The sequence below is a fragment of the Chrysochloris asiatica genome, unplaced genomic scaffold (assembly GCF_000296735.1).
Source record: "Chrysochloris asiatica unplaced genomic scaffold, ChrAsi1.0 scaffold00147, whole genome shotgun sequence".
In the NCBI taxonomy this organism is placed as follows: domain Eukaryota; kingdom Metazoa; phylum Chordata; class Mammalia; order Afrosoricida; family Chrysochloridae; genus Chrysochloris; species Chrysochloris asiatica.
The window spans coordinates 1,847,925-1,871,596 of record NW_006408665.1 but is presented as its reverse complement, the minus strand read 5'-3'; the positions used below and the strand labels follow the sequence as shown (position 1 = coordinate 1,871,596).

General features: G+C 42.0%; 1 protein-coding gene across 1 annotated transcript in view; it reads left to right on the top strand.

The window, feature by feature from the left end:
- The first annotated feature begins 12,918 nt into the window (after positions 1-12,918).
- Positions 12,919-23,672, top strand: part of MARCH3 (membrane-associated ring finger (C3HC4) 3, E3 ubiquitin protein ligase) — a 59,625-nt gene continuing 48,871 nt past the window's right edge. The window contains exons 1-2 of the mRNA XM_006870678.1: positions 12,919-13,106; positions 16,673-16,877. Coding sequence (XP_006870740.1) covers positions 12,919-13,106; positions 16,673-16,877 — 393 coding nt within the window. The remainder of the gene's footprint in view (positions 13,107-16,672; positions 16,878-23,672) is intronic.

Here is a 23,672-nt window from a genome sequence, read left to right as displayed (position 1 = left end):
GAGTTGATTCCAACTAATCCCAATATTGCGTGTCCAAGGAGTAATTGGTAAGTTTGAACCGCCGACCTTGTGGTTCAAACCAACTTTTCGGTCCTGTGCTTCTACAACATCACATGAGACTCCATAAATGTATGAGGGGACTTCAAAAGGTTTATAGAAAAATTCTCTTCTCTTCTAATTTCATTTTTCCACAAACTCTTTGAAGTACCCTTGTTTATGTTGTTACTCTTAGGTGCTGTCAAGTTGGTTCCAACTCATAGTGGTCCTATGTAACAAAACGAAACCCTATCCAGTCCTGTGCCATGCTTACAATTATTGCTGTTTGAGCCCATTGGTAAGGCCACTGTGTCAGTTCATCTTGTTGAGGCTCTTCCTTTCTTGCTAACTCTCCACTTTACCAAACATGATGTCATTCTACAGGGGCTAGTCCCTCTTGATAACATGTCCAAAGTATGAGACAAGTCCTTCCTTCTAAGGGGTAGGATAAGCACTTGGACTGCAAGGTCAGCAGTTCAAACTCACCAGTCCCTCCTTGGAAACACTATACAGGGTCCCTGTGAGTTGGAACTGACTCAATGACACTTAACAATAACAACAAGGAGCATTCTGGCTGTACTTCTTACAAGATAGATTTGTTCATTCTTCTGGCAGTTCATATGGTATGTTCAATATTCTTCACCAACACCATAATTCAAATGCATCAAGACTTCTCTGGTCTTCTCAGTCATTGCCAAACTTTTCCATGTATGTACACATATAGCTTGGGTCAGGCACACCTTAGTCCTCACAGTGACATCTTTGCTATTTCCCAATGCAATTATTTATTTATTTATATATAATTTATTGATTTATTTATATGAATAATTGCATTGGGCAAATTATATATAATTTACAAATATATATATACTTATATACCCAGTGCATATGTGAAGGTGCTTCAGAAAGTTCATGGAAAAATTGCATTCTCTTTCCATTGTATTTTGCCACATACTTTTTGAAGCCGCCTTTTACGTATGGAGCTCGGGTCATTTAGTGGGTGGTTGGACTGCTAACCAAAAATTCAGGTTTAAATCTACCAGCTGCTCTGTGAAAAAACAATAAGCCAGTGTGTTTCCATAAAGATTTCCAACCTCAGCAACCCTATAAAACAGTTTTCCTCTGTCCTTTCGAACCACTATTAAGTTGGACTCAACTCAACAACAGTAGGTTGTGTTTTTGTTATCCTTGTTCCAATAGCTAAGGGAATGGTAACTGCTATAACAAATAACACGAAGTATATCATAGAAGGAGCTCTGGTAGCATAATAGTTACAAATCGGGCTGCGAACCTTAGGGACAGCAGTTTGAAACTGCCAGCTGTTCCGCGGGAGAAAGATGAGGCTTTCTGCTCCCATAAAGATTTACAGCCTCGGAAACTCTGTACAGAATTGCTATGAGTCGGAACCGACTCCACAACACATAACAACAACAACAACAACAACAATACCATAAAAGAATTGTGCATTGAATAACATGTTGAAGAATATTAAAAGTACCACGGGCTGCCAGAAGAACCAACAAATATATATTTGAAGAAGTATAGCTTGAATGCTTCTTAGAAGCCAGGATAGCCAGACTTCATCTCTCATACTCTGAACATGTTATCAGGAGGGACTAATCCTTGAAGAAGGATGTCATGCTTGGTAGAATGGAGGGTCAGCATAAAAGAGCAAATCCCCCAACAAGATGGATTGGCACAGTGGCAGCAGCAGTGCACTCTAGCATAGCAACAATTGTGAGATTGGCACAGGACTGGACAGTGTTTCGTTCTGTTGTGCTATGAGTTGCAACCAACTTGATGGCACCTAGCAATTTTAACAGCACTTGTAACAAGGATCTAGGCACTGCGGGAAATATCCCAAACGTAATCAAAGTATTTAATCATATAGCTTTACCAAATGTTTTCATGGAAAAAGGCAACCTGTCTTGGGGGATATGAAAGAAAGGGGGCTGAGAGAATGAGAAGTAGGTGTACAGAGAGAGGCCCCTTTGTGCTTCCCATCCTGGAGGGATGAATGCAGTGGTCAGAGTTCACATGTGCTACAAAACATGCAGCATGGTATTGGCTGACCAGCCACAGGGAGGGTGATTTTAGAAGCATGGTGGTGGTGGTATGCCGTCGAGTCAATTGCGACTCATAGCGACACTATGTATAGAGATTCCAAGGCTGTAAATCTTTCCAGGAGCAGAAAGCCTCATCTTTCTTCCAAGAAGTGGCTGGTAGATTTTAACTGTCAACTTCTTGGTTAGCAGCCCAATGCGTAACCCACTGTACATATCTAGACAGAAATGCGATGGTGCACAGGCTTGAGGAAAATGAGGAATTAAAATAATGTAGTAATAAAATACTGCCTAAATCTGTGTATGGCACATTCTAGTTTACAAAGCACATTTACATGTACTGTATTTTTTTGCACACATATATGGTGCACATAGTACATGTAGGAAATTACTGCATGAGAGGGCTGCAGGGTTTGCAGAAAGGTCATATGGCACGTACTGTTTTTATTTAAACTCTGTTATTGTCTCATTTTAGGCCTCAGACAACCAGGTGAGTTAACTGCAAAAGTATAAGTGGCCTAATTTCAAATATGCAGGATATCTGAGTCTGAAAGGCTGAGTGATTTGTCCTGGAAAGTGGTGAACCTAGTTGGGGGTTCCACTTTCTCAGATCAGAGCTTTTCCCTGTAACTCCAGGATCCTCAAAGCAGTTGAGGGCCTGCAGAGGTAAGCAGGGCTCGTGTTCCTTCCCTGCCTCTACCGTCTGTGGATACATCCTCATGATGTAAGCCATGTTCCCATGGAAATCACTTAGAATGGCAGTGTATTCCAGAAACAGCAACGATTAGCTTCAGCAGGATCAGGTCTCCTGCTTTGTACAACCTGTACTCTGTCCTTTTAGGGGTCATAGCTTAACAGACAAGTTTTTTCATTTTAACAATTCTCTAATCAGGCTTTCATTTATTTAGCCACTCCCTCCATTTACACTGTCTTCCACTTGGCCACCTACTCCCACTCTTCCCACTATATGCAGCTGAATTTGGCCAGCATAGAATCATTTCTTATTCTCAGCTTGTGAAGGAAATCGGACAAGGTATCAAGCCCAGCCAACAAAGGACCTGTCTTCAGAGTGCAGTTTGAGATTGCGAGTTTACATATACACTACTCCCTCTCAAGCATTATGGTTTTGTCCAGAGAAATTCCAGCTCTTAGTTACTTGGATGAATTAAGAGGATACTGTCCCGAAAAAGGACACTGGTATTGATAAACAGTTGAATGGTGCTAGAAATTTTGCAGAAAGGTCAGTAGAAAAGCAGTGAGAGGCTGCAAACCAACAGCTCAGCTCTTTCTAACATCCACAGCAATGGCCTGCTGTTTTCCCAGGTGTCTCTGAACAAAACAGGGACATACAGTGGGCCATTTGTCATTCCTCCACGTGCAACATATGCATGCCAGTTGATGCATGAGCCTGCCATCCTGCTCCTGCCCCATGCCTGGATGTAGGCCTCTATACTTCCTTTACACTGGGACCCATGGAAATTCTTCCCCCTAACCTCCTCCTCCACTTGTGCACATGATTTAGATACACTCCTGTTGGTTTAAGGAACCCTGGTAGCGCTGTAAAATAAGCAATGAACTACTGACAAAAGGTCGGCAGTTCAAACCCACCAGCTATTCTGCAGGAGAAAGCTGAGGCTTTGTGCTATTGTCAAGATTTATAACATGTTCACTATGAGTCAGAACCTACTCTATGTCAGTGAGTGGTCTTGTGGGATTGGCGATAACTCGGCAATCGCCACCAGCAGTTTCACATTACCCAATAAAAACGGTAAGCACGAACTTGCTTGTGCTGACTTGCTAGTCTGTAGTGAATGCTTTTACATTCTTTTAACCACACCACCGATGTGAAATTGTTCACTGAAGATTAGTAAGAAAGCACAAGTAAGCCTTACCCTGCTTACTGGGTAGTCTTCCCTGACTACCAGAATCCAGGGTGCCTGTGCTCTGTATATAGAGGTTAAGTCCTGGCCTTTGGGGACTGTTGAGATCCAACAGTTAGCTGCTTCTCAGGTTCACTCACTGCCAGTCTCAGTATCTCAGTGCTACACTGGTGTGCAACGGGCATGTTGGTGTGTTCTTTGGTGAACACTGGACTAGAATATCATTTTAAGCAGGTCCTAAACTGAGTGATCAGCCACTAACCAAAAGGTTAGGAAGTAGTTCAAATCCATCCAGAGGTACCTCAAAAGAAAGGCCTGGTTAGCTACTGCCAAAAGATCCGAGCCTTGAAACATCTGCGTAGCACAGTTCTACTCTGAAGCACATGGGGTCATCATGCGTTGGAGTCAACTCTTGGGTAGCTGGCTTTTTTCTTGTTTAGTTTTGCTTTGCTTTTTTTATTTTCAGTTGGATAGGTCTTAGAGGATCTTGCATGGAGAGTGCTGCAGACATGACGTAAGAGGGAGAACCAGGGCTTGCTGGTAGAAGGAGGAAAGGTAACCACCTTTTCTTCCTCTATGCCAATCTCTGTTCTCAGCACGAGGTATAAATGGAATAAACTGATCGGGTAGCTGATGATATCTTTTTTGTCTTTGTGAAGTGAATTGAAGTATACCATCCATAAGTGAAATTACAGATATAAAATTAATTTAAGGGAAACACTACACTTAGAATTTTTTAAGGGCATTTATGGCTGATTGAGATTTTTTTTTTTTTTTTTTTACAACTCCTTTCCACAAGGATTATTTAATCTAGGTTACTGGGAAGACCCCCAACGAGATGGATTGGCCAAGTGGTAGCATCGATGGACTCAAGCGTGACAACAGTAGTGAGGTTGGCCCAGGATCGGGCAGTGTTTCGTTCTGCTGTGCATTAGGTCTCTATGAGTTGGTACCGACTCGATGGCATCCAACAACAGCAACAACTGGGGATTATATTTTGGGTGTGTTATGTGCCTGATGATAAGCCCTTTACTAAAGGTAGTCTAACAATTGACTGCCCCCAAGTCTCATTTATATACTTTCCACACCCACTCCATCTAGCGTGAGGAGGAAGTGCTTGGAGTTATGCAAAACCCAAAAATAGACTCTCAGAGTGCACCCAGACATAATCATTCCATGTGGCAAGAAGGTCAGTGTGTCTGCTTTTCCTGCCAACACACCCCTGGCTCTTCATCTATGGCTGCCTTGTGAGGCAAGAGCACTGTGCCAGGAAGTTACACTTTGTGACTGCAAAGTTTTATGAGAATTTCAAATCTCATCAATAGGGTTTTGTAAGAGCAGGCCAGACGAGGGGGGTTAGACACAGTTTTAGAAGAGAATAGTCTAACAGCTTTTTGTTCAGTGGCCTGAGAGCTACCATAACTCAGTTTTAGTTTTTTTTTTTTTTTTAGAAAAAAAAAAAGAGAATGAAAAAGACCTATCTGGTCCCAGCTACAACTCAACTCCACCCTGCCATCTCTGCCAAAAACTAAAAAGGCATCCACCCAAAACACTCACTGTGGTTATCCAAGAAATGGGATTGTGATTTGTGTGTGTGTGGCGGGGGGGGGAGTGTATGTGTGCTTTTCTGTACTACCTACAATATGCATTTCTTACTTTTGTTTAATGCACACATACAACCAATCAATTTTTAAAACAAAACTACAGCTAACTGCCTGGTCGTGTTCCTTGAATCTAACCAGAGCTGTGACAGTGTGTTAGGGGCAGCCCCTGCCTCTGACCCCTCATGAGAACATAGATGAGGTTTTGTGTCTGCAGTGTCAGCGACTGCTTGAGGAGGTTAGACCCACCCGCACACCTGGGAGTACTGGTGGCAGCCAAGGAGGGTGGCAGGAGGAAGGATGCGGGTGCAGAAGGGAGGCCAGTTAGATAGCTCAGTGACAAGAAGGGGATTACATTCACATCCAGTTGTCTCAGACAGTTGAGCCTGCTTGACGTATGGTTACTGGAACGGAAAACAGCAGCTCAGGTTCATCCAGAAACACTGACGTCTAACCCTTAGAACGCCTATTCTCAGAACATGCTCTGCCCTGTGATGTTGGGAAGATCCTGTTTTCTAGGCCTGTAGGGGTCAAGTAAAATGCAATAAGGAGTGACAAATATGTGGGAGAAAACAACCCTTTGAGGAATTCCAAACATGCTTTTGAGATTAAGAGGGAAGAGAAGATTTTGATTTTTTTATACTTGGGGCCGTGAACCACCAAGACTTCAGGTTTTTTCTTTGTTTATTTGTTGTTGTTGTTGTTGTTGTTTTTCTAATGTTTTATTGTGAGTTATGTGATAGTTTACATGGGAGAACATCAGCTTTACATTCATTCTATCATATATTGTTTCATTGCCATGGTTACAATCCCCTCCATGCATCATCAACCAACCAAAGGGTATACCCTGCAAGCCTACACAGCCTCTCTCCCTCTCTGGGTCTAGAGTGCCCAGCCGCTCCTGTTTGTTTGTTTTTTAATAAAGCTGTTTTATGGGACAGCCATACATGTAGCCACTCCCCATGTTAATGTTATTCTGCTATGACTGGCTCTTGGCGTGAACTCAACATAGCAGCCAACCCTGCCACTCTATCCTGGGCCCAGGCTGTGGGGTGCTCAGGAGCTTGATGCAAGCAGCCTGGGCTGAAACGACACATATGGACCATGAAACTGTGTCATCTCACCTTTGGACATAAATAGGTCCTCCTGCAGATTTCTGTAAAGGACTCTTATTTTTTTATGCATCATATACAGACCTCTTATTGGGTATAGTAGGGTTCCTCACTCCAATTCGTCTGTACACTTTGAACACAAGGTCAAAACACCACACAGACTGGGATTGAAATTCCTTGTGATTTATATGCAGGTAAGTCAAAAATCATAGAAGCCTTTGTTAAAAATAAATACCAAACTACGAAGCTGTTGTTTCTCGACATCTCCTCCATTAGTACTATAGACTTCAGGAGGTAGTATTTCCATCTGTAGCCCTTCCCTGAAGAATCTGGCTCTCTTCAACTTACACCGGGACAAACAGCAGTTTGGGAACCCTGAAGGGACTCAAAATCAGGTTCCTTTGAAATGTTCATTGAGTTTTGGAAACAAACAAATCTGAAGGAGCAGGAGCAGGGCTGGAGGGTGGTTGCGGAAAGGTTTCCTAATGACGTTCCTTCGTACAGCCCTTGCTGCTCTGAATGATTTCTGTGATGAAAAAAAACAAAAACAAAAAACCTCTTCAACACAATTTTTCCGGCCTTTTCATTATGAATACAATTTTAAACTTTCTTTGAACTTCTTAAAACTGAGGCTGAATGACGATCCTGTGTCTTTTGAGAAAACTTACTGAAATTGTTGTTGTTGTTGTTTTTAAGTGTCGTTGAGTCGATTCCGACCCATAGCGACCCTGTACAGGGTTTCCGAGGGTGTAAATCTTTACGGGAGTAGAAAGCCTCATCTTTCTCCCGCGGAGCGGCTGGTAGTTTCGAACCGCTGACCTTAAGGTTCGCAGACCAATTCGTAACCACTACGCTACCCTTTACTAAAAACTCATCTGTCACATTGTCATATTATGGTAGCTTGCATGTTGCTGTGATGCCAGAAGCTATGCCACCTGTATTTAAAATACCAGCAGGGTCACCTGTGGTAGACAGTTCCTCACTAAGAGTAAGAAAAAAAATGTTTAGCCAATGAAAATCTCATGAAGAGCTGTGGAACACTGTCAGATACACCAGAATATTGTATATTGAAACATCATGAAGAGAAGCAGCATATTGCCAGATACATTGCCAGAAGATGGGCCTCTCAGGTAGGCACTCAAAATATGACTGGGGAAGAGCTGCATCCTCAAAGCAGAGTTGACCATGATGATGCGAATGGAGTAAAGCTTTCAAGAACTTCATTTGTGTTTGGGGCACAACTCAAAATAATGAGAAACAGCAGTTGTTATTGTTGTTATGTGCCTGGAGTCGGTTAAACATCCATTAATAATCAAATCATGGAATGTACGAACTTTGAATCTACGAAAATTGGAAGTTGTCAGAAATGAAACGGAACATGTAAAGATTGATATCCGAGTATTAATATGCTGAAATGAACTGGTATTGTCCATTTGAATCTGGCAATCCATATGGTTTACTATGCCAGAAATGACAAATAAAAGAGGAATGGTGTTACATTCATTACCAAAAAGACTATTTCAAGATCTCTCTTGAAGTATAATGCTCTCTGCGATAGAATAATATCCATACACTTAAAAGGAAGACCAGTTAACACCATTATTATTCGGTTTTACACACCAACCACTGAAGCCAGTAGTAATGAAACTAAAGTATTCCACCAACTCTTTCAGTCTGAAATTGATCAAACATGCAGTGAAGGTGTATTGATAATCACTGGTGATTGGAATACAAAAGTTGAAAATAAAGAGGAAGGATCAGTATTTGGAAAATATAGCATTGGTGATAGAAATGATGCTGGAGACTGTATGATAGAATTTTGCAAGATCAATAAATTATTCATTGCAAATACCTTTTTAAACAACATAAAAAACAACTACACACATTGACCTCACCAGATGGAATACACAGGAATCAAATTAACTGTATCTGTGGAAAAGACATTGGCAAAGCTCCATATTATCACCCAAAATAAGGCCAGGACAGACTGTGAAATGACTATCAATTGCTCATATTCAAGTTCAGGTTGAAGCTGAAAAAAATTAAAGGAAGTCTACAAGAGCCAAAATATGACCCACCTAAATTTAGACATCATCTAAAGAGCAGATTTGATGTATTACACACATGATGCATTAGACACACTAATGATCAAAGTCTGGAAGAATTGTGGGATGACATCAAGAACATCATACAGGAAGAAAGCAAAAGGTCATTAAGAAGACAAGAAAGAAGGAAAAGACCAAAATGGATGTCACAATAGACTCTGAAACTTGCACTCCAATGTAGAGATGCTAAAGCAAATGGAAGAAATGAGGAAGTAAAAGAGCTGAATTTCAAAGGCTAGCTGGAGATGAAAAAGTCAAGTATAATAGTGAAATGTGCAAAGATGTGTAGTTAGAAAATCAAGAAAACAATATGCTCAGCATTTCTCAACCTGAAAGAACTAAAGAAAAAATTCAAGTCCCAGCATGCAATATTCAAGGATTCTATAGGATCCCTGGTGTGGTGCTGTGGGTTAATGCGCTAGACTGCAAAGTTGGTTTGAACTAACTGCAAAGTTGGTTTGAACTACAAGATAGGCAGTTCAAGCTCACCAGCTGCTCCTAGGAAACCTGTCGCTATGGGTCGTAACTGACTCAACTCAACTTAACAACAACAATGGGCAAAATATTGACTGATGCAGAAAGCATCAAATGAAGATGGAAGAAATACACGGAGTTACTGTACCAAAAAGAAGTGGTTGATATTCAACCAAATCAAGGGGTAGCAATGGTACTGAAGACAGAAGCACTGAGGGCATTAGCCAAGAACAAGACTTTGTGAATAGATGGAATACAAATTAAAATCTTCAACAAATTGCTGCAGCACTGGAGGCACTCATTCATCCATGCCAAGAAATTTGGAAGACCTAGCCTACGGTTTAGAAGAGAACCACATTTTGTTTCCATTCCAAACATCGACGGAATGCAGAAATCATCTAACTATATCAGTAATATCACTTGCAAGTAAAATTTTGCTAAAGATAACTCAAAAACAGCTGCAACTATAAATTGTCAGGGAACTGCTAGAGGTTCAAGCCAGATTCAGACAAGGTCGTGGAATGAGGGATATCATTGCTGACATTAGATGGATCTTGGATGAAAAGCAGATAATACCAAAAAGATGTTTGCCTGTGATTTATTGACTATGCAAAGGCTTTCGACTGCGTGGGTCATGACAAGCTATGGATAACATTGTGAAGAATGAGTATTTCAAAACACTTCATTGTGCTCATGAGGAACCTGTACATAGACCAAGAGGCAGTAGTTCAGACAGAACAAGGGTACACTGAATGGTTTAAAATCAGGAAAGGTGTGTGCCAGGGTTGTATTCTTTCACCATACTTATTCAATCTGTGCACTGGGCAAGTAATCCAAGAAACTGGATTATATGAAGAAGAACATGGCATCAGGATTGGAGGAAGAATCATTAATAACCTGCAATATGCAGATGATACAACTTTGCCTGCTGAAAGCAAGCAAAGTTTTATAATACTTAGTAAGTACTCTTATAAAGGAGCTCTGGTAGCACAGTGGTTACGAATTGGGCTGCTAACCTCGAGGTCGGCAGTTCGAAACTACCAGCTGTTCCACGGGAGGAGGAGGCTTTCTGCACCCGTAAAGATGTACAGCCTTGGAAACTCTGCACAGGGTCGCTATGAGTCGGAACCGACTCCACGGCACATCACAACAACAGCAACAACAACAAACTTAATAAGGAGCTCTGGTAGCATAGTGGTTACGAATCGGATTGCTAATCTCACGGTCAGCAGTTCAAAACTACCAGCTGTTCTGCGGGAGAAAGATGAGGCTTTCTGCTCCTGCAGGGTTGCACCTCAATGTAAAGAAAACGAAAATTATCCCTCCACCCCATGACCCTGATCTTCCGTGACCTTCACACCCTCGATCACACCTAGGCTGGTGGAGTTAACTTTCACCTCACCCTGCTCTCAGTACTGTGAGGATGGGAGGAAATCCTTTGTACATATTTGTATAAAAAGTATTGACTTTCCTTTGGAGTTTTCATATTTTTAAGAAAAAAAAAAAACCAGTAGATTTAGAGCTCTGAACTTTTTTTTTTGGAAGTTCACTCTCTGCAGTTTTATCTGAGTGGAAAAAAATAGAGATGTTGGGAGATTATAAATATATTTTTTTTTCAAAAAGTGTCATTCTATTATAGGAGCTATTTATATATTAATGGATCTATATGGTATTCTAAAAGGAGCTCTGATGGCATAAGGCTGATGGTCAGCAGATCAAACTATCAGCAGTTCCGCGGGAGAAAGATGAGGCTTTCTGTTCCGGAAAGATTTACAGCCTCGGAAACCCTATACTGGGTTGCTATGATATTATTCCATCATGTTGTACACAACTTTGAAAATAATTTTTTTTAATGTTCAAAATAAAAAAATACTATCATGATGAATGGAGAAAAGTTTTGAAGTTGTAAAAGCCTTCATTTTTCTTGGATCCACAATCAACACTCTTGAAAGCAGCAGTCAAGAGATCAAACGACGTAATTGCATTAGGCAAATCTGTGGCACAAGACCTCTTTAAAGTGTTCAAGAGCAAAGCTGTCAGTTTGAGGACTAAGGTGTGCCTGACTCAAGCCATGGTATTTTCAGTAACCTCATGTACATGTAAAAGCTGGTCAGTGAATAAGGAAGACCATGGAAGAATCAATGCATTTGAGTTATGGTGGTGAACGATAATATTAAAAGTACCATGGATTGTCAGAAGAACAAACAAATCTGTCTTGGAAGAAGTACAACCAGAATACTTCTTAGAGGCCAGGATGGAAAGACTTCATCTCTCATACTTCTGACGTATTATCAGGAGTGACCAGTCCCTGGAGAAGGACATCAAGCTTGGTAATATGGAAGGTCAGTGAAATAGAGGAAGACCCCCAACGAGATAAATTGTCACATTGGCAGCAGCAGTGGACTCAAGTGTAACAACAATTGTGAGGATGGAGTAGGCCCAGGTAGTATTTCCTTCTGCTGTGCATAAGGTCACTATGATTCATAACTGACTAGAGGGCACCTGACAACAACAAACCTTTTGGGTCTTAAAAAACCTTCTGATGTTGCCTCTCTGCCTTGAATTGAATTGACCCAGTAGATCCCCTCTGAAGTTACTGTTTTAATTGGACCTTTTTTATTAAAGGCACCCTAATTGGAAATCCTGTATAGGGTCGCTATGAGTCAGAACCGACTCCACGGCACATAACAACAACAACAAATGGAGTCCTGGTGTGGCGCTGTGGGTTAATGCGCCAGACTGCAAAGCCGTTTGAACTGCAAGGTTGGTGGTTCAAGCTCACCAGCTGCTCTTCAGAAACCCTACACAGGGTCGCTATGGGTCGGGATCGACTCGACGGCACTTAACAACAACAACAAATGAGAAAATTACTGTGTATTACTGAAAGAACTTGTCTGTAGCCATCCTGTGATCTCAAAGACACGTATAAACATGTTTTGTTTGGAATAAGCCCCTGCATTTATTAACTGTAAACCTAGTGGCAATACTTTTTGATTTATTCTTTTATTAGCGGATGATTATATTTTGAGACACAGATATGACAATAGTCAGGAAATTAGTCCATTAATTGAAGGTTTGGCAAGTTCGGTTCTAGAAGGTACTAGTTGGCCAAATCTTTTTAATATTGCCTTTCTTTCTTTCTTTTTACTTTCAATCTTAGTGTCTCAGAGTGAAGCTGCACGGAGAATAAATTGCTTACAGGGAAAAAAAATAGTTGCGAACGGTTTTAATAATGACTCTGATAACTTTTCGGGAGTGTCAGCAAAGACTTATTGCTTTTCTGGCAGAGTATGGAGAACCGCTTATCTTCTCTTTGGATCTGGGCTTCTGAGCCATTGCTCCCTCTCCTTGTGGCAGGCAGGGTTCTGAAATGTGTATAGACACTAACATGCCTGCTGTCTTGTTCATAACCACTTCAGCTATTTCTTGTGGGCTCTAGGTGTGTGCGTGTAACAATGGTAACAAGATAATGTGCTGTGGTTACCCCTATTATTTATATTAAGTAGTGATATGATAATATTGGTGGCCTGTAATTCTCCATTTTCTGTTTAACCACCCTGCCCAAGTAAACTGTTTTCTGATCTCTCTTAGATGGAAATCCTGTATGAACGTGGAAGCCATTAGCAGAGTAATTGCTGTCTGTTACCATGACAACCAGCCGCTGCAGTCACCTGCCCGAAGTCCTGCCAGACTGCACCAGTTCGGCTGTGCCCGTGGTGAAGACTGTGGAGGATTGTGGCAGCCTAGTGAATGGGCAGCCACAGTATGTCATGCAAGTCTCAGCCAAGGACGGGCAGCTGCTGTCAACAGTAGTGCGGACTCTTGCCACCCAGAGGTAGTAGCACAATTAAATCCGTGAATCTGTAATTGATCCGGAGAACTCTTTGTCAGGTGGAAACTGCTAAAGAGGGGATGTAATTAATGCTCAGGTCTTTGTGGCAGGTGAGAGGAGGTGGTGGGGAGAAAAAACAAGAAGAAAATAGGAGGACTGCAGAGTTCTGACATGGCCGTTTCTATAGCAATGGGGTATAAAGCTAAAATTCATGCTGTCTAGTTTCCTGCTTAAAGTCACACTTGCCGAGAGCCAGGCAGGAAGGATCCCACCAGACGTGAGGTTGGTTGCTTTACATTTGTTATTTTGACACCGCTGTGGTTATTACACTCTTGTTGTCTCCCAGCGCTCACAAAGGGCTACCTTTGTTAGAACAGAATGAAGAAGGCCCCTGAAGTCAGCTGAGCCACCGTGATTCTCATCTTTGGAAGTAGCATTCCTGGTCTGCATGTTAAGCAGCCCGACTTAATGGAACGCACCATCCAGGGGCTGCTGCCTCCTATCTGGCACATCCCCGCTTGGGGACGTCTACTCTTGCCCCCTTCTTCACTCTCCTTGGGCCCCCATCTGTGTCTTCCACCCACTCTTCCCACTCCCCATGAAGTGCTTGGCCACGGGGCACCATCCCTGAGTGAGGATTCAAAACAAAGGTGAAGGCTCTGAACAGTAGGGAGATAGTTTATCCAGGCTGTGGTCTGCTGTTACTGCCGAGTGGCAGATTGGGAGCCAGAACTCTCCTTGCTATAGCCTGCCAGCCTAATAGTGCTCCTTGGCATCTCCAGCCTTCTTTCAGAATGGCTTTTAAAATGTGAGCAGAATATGTGTATCAACACTGGAGTTGTCCCTTGGTCTCGGACATTCCTGACCCTGAAAATTAGTTGTTGACCTCCGTCTGAGAGAGTCACTCCAACCCTCTGGCACAGATGCAGGCCCGCAGATTCATACATATGCTTGCTGCAGATCTGCTGGTGGTATATACTACAGCATTTCTCACTGTCCCCAGCCAGAGCTGTACAATCCACTTAATTGCACACCCACACACACGTAGACATCAAGCCATCCACCTTCAACTTTAAATCTGAGCAGGTATCACAAAAAAATGAAATTACAAAAATAAAAATTCGTATGTACTTTTCCACCCCCGGAAGAACTTCTAATTGGTGGTTGTTGGTGGTGCTTGTGGTGTGCTGTGGATTCAGTTCTGACTCATAATGACCCTGCACAGGGTTTCCAAGGCTATAAATCTTTAAGGGAACAGAAAGCCTCATCTTTCTCCTGCAGAACCTCTGGTAGTTTCGAACTACTGACCTTGAGGTGAGCAGCCAGACATAATTGGTTAGGACTCGGAGTGTAGTGAGTTGAGTGAGCATCATGGTTTCTCTGAACTGTGACTGTGTAATAAGAGTGTCTGTCACCATACCATCAAACAGCTTGTTTGTTAGGAAGAGTAAATTGCATAGTTGAGGTGACCTGTGAGCCACCGCATACTTGTTCCAGAAGGTTTCAGACTTACTTGCACATGGCTCAATGTAAATGAAGGCAGCCAGGAGCAATGAGAGGGAAATGTAGACTAAACTTTCTTTTCCTGCCACTTAGCAAAAGGAGCTCTGGTAGAGTAGTGGTTACGCATTGGGCTGTGTACTGCAAGGTCAGCAGTTCGAAACTACCAGCGGTTCCGCGGGAGAAAGATGAGGCGTTCTGCTCCCGTAAAGATTTACAGCCTCGGAAACCCTGTGCAGGGTCGCTACCGACTCCACAGCACTTAACAACAACAACAAGCAAAAGGAGGTAATACGGCAAATAGAGAAAGGAAGGGAAGATCCTTTCCTCTTTTAATCCCTATTTGCCTGTACTCATTCCCAGGATCATTTCTCAAAACAAGCCTTTGGCAAACAGTAGTGTTTCCACTTGAAGCAAAGGTGATGTTCAAGAAAACGATAGGTTGGACCTGGCTCACAGTCATTCTTTGGGGGCATTGGAAAGGTATGGGATGATGGTAAGAGGCTAATCCTAAGGTTGGCACACGCAATAATAACTGATTTTTAAATCTGATATCAACTGAAGAACAGCACAAGTCTTAGAAGGAGATATTGATCAGGGATGGGTCATCACACAAAATCATGTCTTCCATATGCTCCCTTCCATTGGCTCCTCGTGTGGCGCTGTAAAATACGCACTGGACTGCTAACTGCAAGGTCAGCAGTTCAGACCCATTGTCTGCTCTTTAGGAACTCTATAGAGGGTCACTATGAGTTGGAACAGGCTTGATAGCACTTAACAACAACATTGGCCCTTGACTTATGTATTGGGGGCCACGTGATTTGATTTTCCTGGATCTGAGTTTTTCTGCCAGTAAAAACACCTAACATTTGCTGGGTATTTGCTATGTACTAGTCACAGAGAGGAGTCCTGGTGTGGCACTGTGGGCTAAAGCACCAGACGGCGGTTCAAACTCACCAGATGCTCCTCGGAAACCCTATACAGGGTTGCTATGGGTCAGAGCCGATTTGATGGAACTTAACAACAACAACGAAACAGTTTCAGAGGCACCTCAAAAAAAAAAAAAAGGCTTGGTGATCAGCTTCTGAAAAATCAGCCACTGAACATGCTATGGAGCACAGTTCTACTCTAACACACATGAGGTCACTGTGAGTCAGAATCAAGTGATGGCACCCAGCTGTAGTCCCTAGTCTTAAGTTTCCAGTGTGGACGGGTCTCTTCTAATCATCACAGTAACTTTATCAGGAAGGCATCATTCTCTGTACCCAATTAAGAGATGAGGAAACTAAACGACAGAGAGAGATGAAGTTAGAGGTTCAAGCCCAGGTAACTAGACCCCGGAACTTGCACTTGGAGCCACTACACTGTTCTGCTTTCATGAAATGTGCAGAAATGTGTTTTCTGAATTAAAGACAGACTTCGAGACTGAGCCCTCCTCAGTAGGACATACTCACTACTTGCTTTGAGAGTCTTTCTTTGGCATCCCTGAGAGCACCCTGGGAAAGCTCAAAAGACCCTGTTCTGACTTAGTGTCATGTAAGTGGCAGCTTTGGTATTTGCTGCCAGTTCACTAGCATCTTTCCTCTCTGTCTCCCACCCTATTGGAAAGAGAAAGGAACCAAACCTCTGGTTCAAAAGACAGTTTGTCCAGAAACTATAACTGATGTCATTTCTAAACAATTTCTGTTCTTGATGGTGTGGGCTTGGTTTTTTGTTTTGTTTTTTAAATGTGTTGTTAGTTTCCCTGAATTTCATCCGTGCTCAAGGCAAAAATAATTTGTTGTCCGTTTTCACTCACTTTTGGCTGTGGATCACCCAACTGCTTTGATCCTAGCCACCTTCTGTTTGTTAATATTGGCAAAAGTAGAAGGGACAAGTGATCCCGAGTATCCAAGGTTCCAGCATGGCCCCCCAGTGCCCAGCATAAGTGTAGATCTAAGGGATTTGAAAGCAGGTGTCTGTTTTGAACAGCTTCTATGGGGGAGGGTCCAAAAGACACCAAGTTGGAGGGTCATTACAACTGGTGTTTCCAGCCCAGTGACTGACATGTGCCCCTCTTTTTCTTGCAGCCCTTTCAATGACCGACCAATGTGCAGAATCTGCCACGAAGGCAGTAGCCAAGAGGACCTGCTCTCTCCATGTGAATGTACTGGGACGCTGGGGACAATTCATCGGAGTTGTCTGGAACACTGGCTGTCGTCCTCAAACACCAGCTACTGTGAACTCTGCCACTTCAGGTTTGCAGTGGAGCGCAAACCCAGGCCGTTGGTGGAGGTCAGTAAGTGGGGCACGTCCTGAAAACTTATTTCTAATGAGCAAATGATGTCTGCTTTTATGCCCAGAAAACACAATCCCTGAGCAGCTTCAATGAAGCACAGTAATAGCTCTGTATGAGTGTTTGTGTATGTGTGAGAAAGAGAAAGACAGACAGAAGCAGGAAGAGCACTCAGGAGCCGTTAAATAGAATGACCTCCATGCTGGTAGAGACAAAAGAGTATAGGAAAGCAGTCTTAGGTAAGGACGTTTGTTCCCCTGTGAAGTGGCAAAAATGATCAAACACTTTTCTCTTTGGACACCACCTACCCAAGTTGAAGTAACAGATAAATTAGGCTTGCATATACTCAGAGGTATATATGAAAAAAATAGAACTGCATAGTATAGGCCCAAACTTCCTAGGTTTTAATACTCTACTTTGAGATCTACTTTGGCTCCTCTACTTTGAGATCTGTGACTTTGAGTAAATTAATTCACCTGTTGGAATTATTAGAAGGATGAAATAAGTGAATATTTATAAAGTGCTTAAAAGAGTATCTGGCACATAGACAAGTGTTTGTTTAAAAAAAAAAAAAAAACTCTTCTGGGAATTTTTTTTTTTTAAGCTTGTAATCACTTTTTTAAGTGTTGGAATCACTTTTCTTAAAAGATAGTGCTAGCAAACCAGCCTTTAAAATAGTAGAACATTCTCTTTCAATTTCTTTGAGATCTATGAGTTTCAAAATGCCATTATACTATTTCTGCCTTCCTCCCACCCCCAACTTCTAGTTGTCAATTAAAAATTGAATATTGGCAACAATAAATATTCTGATATATTAGAAGCTGGAAAGGGGCCAAAATATTGACTTGTAATCTAGACCTCTTATCCCTTCCCCTTATTTCAGCAGCTAACCTGTTGAAAAACTCTGGAATTAAAACTAAATCTAGGTTCCTTTTGAAGACGTTCTATTTAAGCAGTATATTAGCACGTAGACACTTATTAAAGCTTTTTGAGCTCTGTATATACAATCTCTTGGTTTTGACCTTGAAAACTTAATCAGGACCTGTAATAGCGGCCTATTTTAGCTATTGACTTGTTTGCCAAGAGGCACACAATTTATTTGACTTGGCCCAATAGACTGTGCTTTTCTTAAGACTATGGATCAAGTCATCTCTTAATTTAGCTTTCTTGCCGCTTGACATCCACTTTCAGAAATTCATTTTTGTAGAGTGCCCATTGGGGATTTGGCCCTATGCCAGACTCCTTGGGATTTAACATTTCAGACCTTCTCTGTACAGGAGGAAATATAATGATTGAGATTAAATAATAAACAAAAGAGATGAAGATTTCTCAAGCCCAAAGGCAAAAGTAAAAAGAAGCCAATTTCTCTTTTCCAGAAACTTTGCGGAGCTTCCCTGGGTAGACATTGTAGCCTCTTCAGGGAAGCTGGTTTCCTGGACTAAGGAATCCCTGCTTTCAAATGGCCCCTATCCAACAGTTACTTTAACAGTGTCTCCCCAGTGAAGAAAACCTTTTTTTAAAGCCCACTGTGTGTGTCAGGAGGGTGTGTGTGTGCACATCGGCACATACCTATCCCTTGTGTATGTGCATGTCTTAATTTTGTTCAAATAATATGCATGTGTCGAATCATCTAGTGAGTCCTTTCCAACTCAGAGAGGGAAACATCCCCATACTCAGAGGTTTCTTCACAGTTGCCCATATTAGGCTACAGACAGACTCCAGGATCTCAGGCAATTGTCATTAAACGCGGGAACTAGGCAGATGACCTTGGGAACATGTGAGATGCTCTGCAAGATTTAGGGCCTCACCTACAAAAACGTCACCCAAACCATCACTGGTAGTGAAATCCTCATTGCACAAATGGAATGTGACATTTTTTCAGAGTTAATGATGATTGAACAAGTTGAAAGTAAACGGCGAGCCTTCTCAAGTTTGGGGAGGCTAGCCGTTTGATCATCCAGATCGAAATGAACTTGCTGTTTGACCACAAGCAGTAAAAAGAAGTTGTCTTTGGTTTCTCAGCTGAAGGCCAAATGAGAACCAGGTGCAAACAGGTTTTTAAGCACATGACAAATTACTAATTGACTTTTCCCCTCCTACCAAAGGGCAGTTATTCATAGTGAGCATTGTTTCTGATCATTTTTACCTTGAGATAAACATGCGTCTTTGTCGTAATAAATCAACACCAGTCTATTTCATTTAAGCCTTATGAGTACTGTTACTTTATTTCTCATTTTTACTCTCTTAATTGCTTTAATCATTACTTTATTTACCAATTGTATCTACCTTCCTGTTAAAGCAGGAAAATTCCATAACATTTAATGTCAAAATCAATGTGGCAGTAACAGTCCTTGTTGATAGAGGAAGCTGCTGAAAATTTGTAAATTGTATTTGTTAGCATCTAGTTATTCACATTGGTTGAAATCTTGAACATCTCATATGTCCTCGCTTCAGTACATTTACTCTTTCATTCATTGCAACCTTTCATTGCCTTTCTACCTCTCTTTCTCAGATTCTTGCCCTTCGCTTCCTTTTCCATACTCTCTGAGACATCTTTTCTTTTTCTTTTCCCCACAAGACTGAGTTTCTGTTTTCAACAGCTAAATCAGTGGGCTGGTTTGTAGTAACACCTTCAGGCTAGGCATCACCTCCCTGCTTTGCCACTGACCATCTGTGTGGTTTGGCTCAGTTTATCTGAATGACAACATGAAATTGGGGAGGCAGGGACGGCTGGAACTCTGCTTGACTTCCCTTAGTCTCTATCAGGCAAAAGTTCTTATGTAAAAAAGAAAAACAAAAAACATTCTACACTTAAAATGGACACACATTATATGTTATGTAACTTAGCCCTTAGTAAGTTAATTCTCTTTGTCTGCATGTGTATATGTACTTACCTATCTACCTAGGGAGGGAGCGTGGTGGCTCTGTACGATAAGCACTGGACTTCGAACCACAAGGTCGGCAGTTCAAATCCACCAACTGCTTTGCAGGAGAAAGATGAGGCTTTCTGTTCCCCCCCAAAATATAAAGCCTCAGAAATTCTATGCATGGTCGTTTTGAGGCAGAACAGACTCAAAGGCACTTAACAACAGCGTCTATCTACCTACCTAATTATCTACCTTCTCCGGTAGCGTAGTGGTTACGAGTCGGGCTGCCAACCTCAAGGCCAGCAGTTTGAAACTACCAGCAGTTCCGCGGGAGAAAGATGAGGCTTTCTACTCCCATAAAGATTTACAGCCATAGAAACCCTGTGCAGGGTCACTATGAGTCAGAACCAACTCCATGGTACTTAACAAGAACAGCAAACATTACCTACCTGCCTACATGGACAGACTAAATCTTTTGATCTCTTTTGCTGAATTCATTGCCAATTTTATAACTCAATGTTTTCTTGGTGCTAAGGAAGCCTAGTTGGTTTCAACCAAAGAAAATTGCATTGTAATAATCTAGCTTATTCAGATGTGAGTAAATTTTCTCTGTAGTCCAGCTAATACAAATCTCCTATGGTATGTGTCCAATCCTGCAAGGTTTGGGTGGAAATCATGTCAACTGTACATAGCGTAAAGGAAGAGAAGAAATAACAAATACGTTTCCTACTTCCACAGCTGGCACTTCTCTCAGAAAGGCTATTATTTCTTGTTGATAATGGAATACATACCCTGTGACTATTTATAAGATGAATTATCTCCAAGAATCATGACCCCATTGTTGTTGTTGTTAAGTGTCGTTGAGTCGGTTCTGACTCATAGCTAATCTGTATGGATTTCCAAGTAGCAGCTGGTGAGCTTGAACCACTGACCTTGCAGTTCAAACTAACCTTGCAGTCCAGCGCATTAACCCGCACTTCCACACCAAGACTCCTAATGACTCAATTGTTGTTAAGTGCAGTTGAGTCAGTTTCTACTCATAGCAATCCTGCATAGGGTTTCTGAGGAGTGGCTGGTGAGCTTGAACCCTGTATAGGGTGTCCGAGGGGTGGCTGATGAGCTTGAACCACCAACCTTGTAATTCAAACCAACCTTGCAGTCCAGTGCATTAACCCACAGCACCACACCAGGACTCCAATGACCCAGTATAACATAGTAAATAGTTACCAACTCACCATAAAAGAAGGGAACCCTGGTGGTACAGTGGTTAAAGTGCTTGTTTACCAATCAAAAGGTCAGTGACTCCAGCCACCACCTACTTTGCTGGAGAAAGATGTTGCAGTCTGCTTAGGTAAAGATCTACAGCCGTGGAAACCCTATGGGCAGTTCTGCTCTGGCAGATAAGCTCTCTCTGAGATGGATTCTACTCAATGGCAGGGGGTTTGGTTTGGAGCCATAAAAAGATTCACTAAATGACTAGCTGGGAGGCTTTTATATTCTTCCTTCTCATTTTTAGTTTTCCTCATTTCTCTTTGTAAGTTGAGCGCTGCTACCATTATTTTTTTAAACTAAGGGTCAAATATCAATAAAAACATTATGAACTGTTCTCAAAAATGTATGCCTTCACCTCAACCTACTGCCATTGTTGCATATCTGATTAACCAGTTTACCAAAGAAGTCCATCATTCTATGTTCAAATAACACACTTGCAACATCGCTTTCTAATACTGGGAGTATTTGCCCCAGGGGTTCCTAGGACTTGTAACAGTGGTACCAACCCTTGCCAGGGAAACTGTGAGTAATAGATCAGCTCAGCAGTGTTGTGATTAAAATGAAACAGCCAGGAAGCAGCGGAAATCTGGAGGAAAGGTTTCATAGGATCTGATCTTCCTCAAATCAGGGAGAGACAGTGATTTTTCACAGAGGGAACGATTAGGTTTCCGTATTTCTATTTCCTTTACGCAAACCTAGCTGATTGATAAGAATTGTATGAACAATTTTAAAAGCTGTTCCCTATGAGTCAGAGATTTAGCTAAATTGAAACAGAGTATTTTCAGACATATCAATTACTCAGAATAATGGAATGTAAAGCTAGGGAGATGAGGATTAAGATTTTTTTCAAACTTTGTTATTTATGAATCTTTTTAAGGCATCGGAGGCAAGTGGTTTTCAGTGTGTCCTGGATTCTGTGTCATCTCCACCTTCACAGGAGGGAGCACAGTTGAACTGCCACGGAGCAGCACTTTGTTCCTTTGCACTTTCTTTTTAATAGATTCAAGACTTCACTTAAATCCTCCTAGCATGCATATATACGTGTAAGACTTGGGTGGGGGCACTGCTAGACTTTTATTATCACATGCTTTGTTTTGTTTGTAAATATATTCATGCAAGTAAAAACATGAGCTTTTTGCTTCAGAGCATTCATTTCCATCAGCAAAGCTTGGTAGCACTGGGGTAATGAGGGATTTATACCATAGGGTACATAACTTAATCTGAGGGGATTCACAGATGGGAGGACCATCATTCCATTCTTTATGGAAAGGCAGGAAAGCTCCGCTCTTCATTTTAACCCATGAATGCAGCCCAGTGAGTGAGGTACTAGACCATAATCACAGAATGTGATAGGCAATCAATAAAAATCACCCGCTTAAACAAATGAATAATTTCAGAATCCCTCCCCAAAATTTTGAGCCATCTATTGGTTTATGAGTGTAAATCAAAGAAAATGACCCTTTTCCTTTACAGTAAGGCAATATTGTAATTATACACTATTTAAAACATAATACAAATTAGCAACACTTGTTTGAGACATGCAACAAATACAACTATACATTTGACAAATCCTAGCTCCCCACCCATCATCAGCCCTCATCCAGGTTTTGCACTTTGTGAGTCATCATATGCACACTAACCAACCAGGCACAAACTCTGCTCTGTAGGTGTCGTGTCTGGTGGGGAGATAACGGCCTGCCTTAGGTAAGGCAAGTAGGACCAAACCAGAAAAATCCAGACTCAAATAGTAGTCATCAAGCTTTATGGATGGTGGCAAGCACTGTGCATAAAACACTTCTTGTTCCCCTTAGTCTTTTGGTATAAAGATCATATTGCTTATTTGTTAGATGAGGAAGCAAGTTCTCAGTGGTTGTGTTAGATGGTCAAGATCCCTCAAGATATCTTGACTCAGGAAAGACAGTCTCCTTGCTCTGAACCCAGGCTTCTCCCTTTTACTCCACGCCATGTTCTGGAGGCACATAATGGGAGAGATGGCCATGTCAGAGGTCTCTGAGAGACGGGACTGTTTGAACCCACTGGAGGGTCCCACTTCTACTCTTCATACCCACCACAGACTGCTGCCACTTGAGCTCAGGGAAGAAAGGATACAGGCTCTTCCTGCTCCACCCAAGCCCAGGCTTAGTTCTCCCCTTCCAGGATCTGTTAGTCCAAGGCAACGTTCCCTCTCCCCTTCTCCAGGTGAGCAGAATAGAGTTTAGCATGAAAAACAAAGAAAATGTCATATACTCAAAAGAGCTGTGTGTAGAGTGACTGGGTATGTGTTTTATAGATAACAGAATGATGGCCTCCCACCAAGTAAAATCTACCTATGACTTTTCCAGCCAGGGCTTTGCACCACGACTGTGGCTGCTGGTTCTGTAACTATAGTACAACCAGCACTGGGCTGGCAACAGGGAGCCTTGGATTCCTGTCTTGGCCACCATGACCATCAATGAAAAGCCACCTCCTCTCTTTGTGCCTCAATAGCCTCACCACTGAAATAAAACAGAGGCCACACACAGGCAACCTTATACTCATAAGCCATATTTTATTAGATCAGCACTTTTTGTTTGTACAAAGGAATTCGATGCCTTTAGGTAAGACATGCAGTGTCCAGTTCCCCCAACCTCTTAAACCTACCCAGCCCTCTTAAAC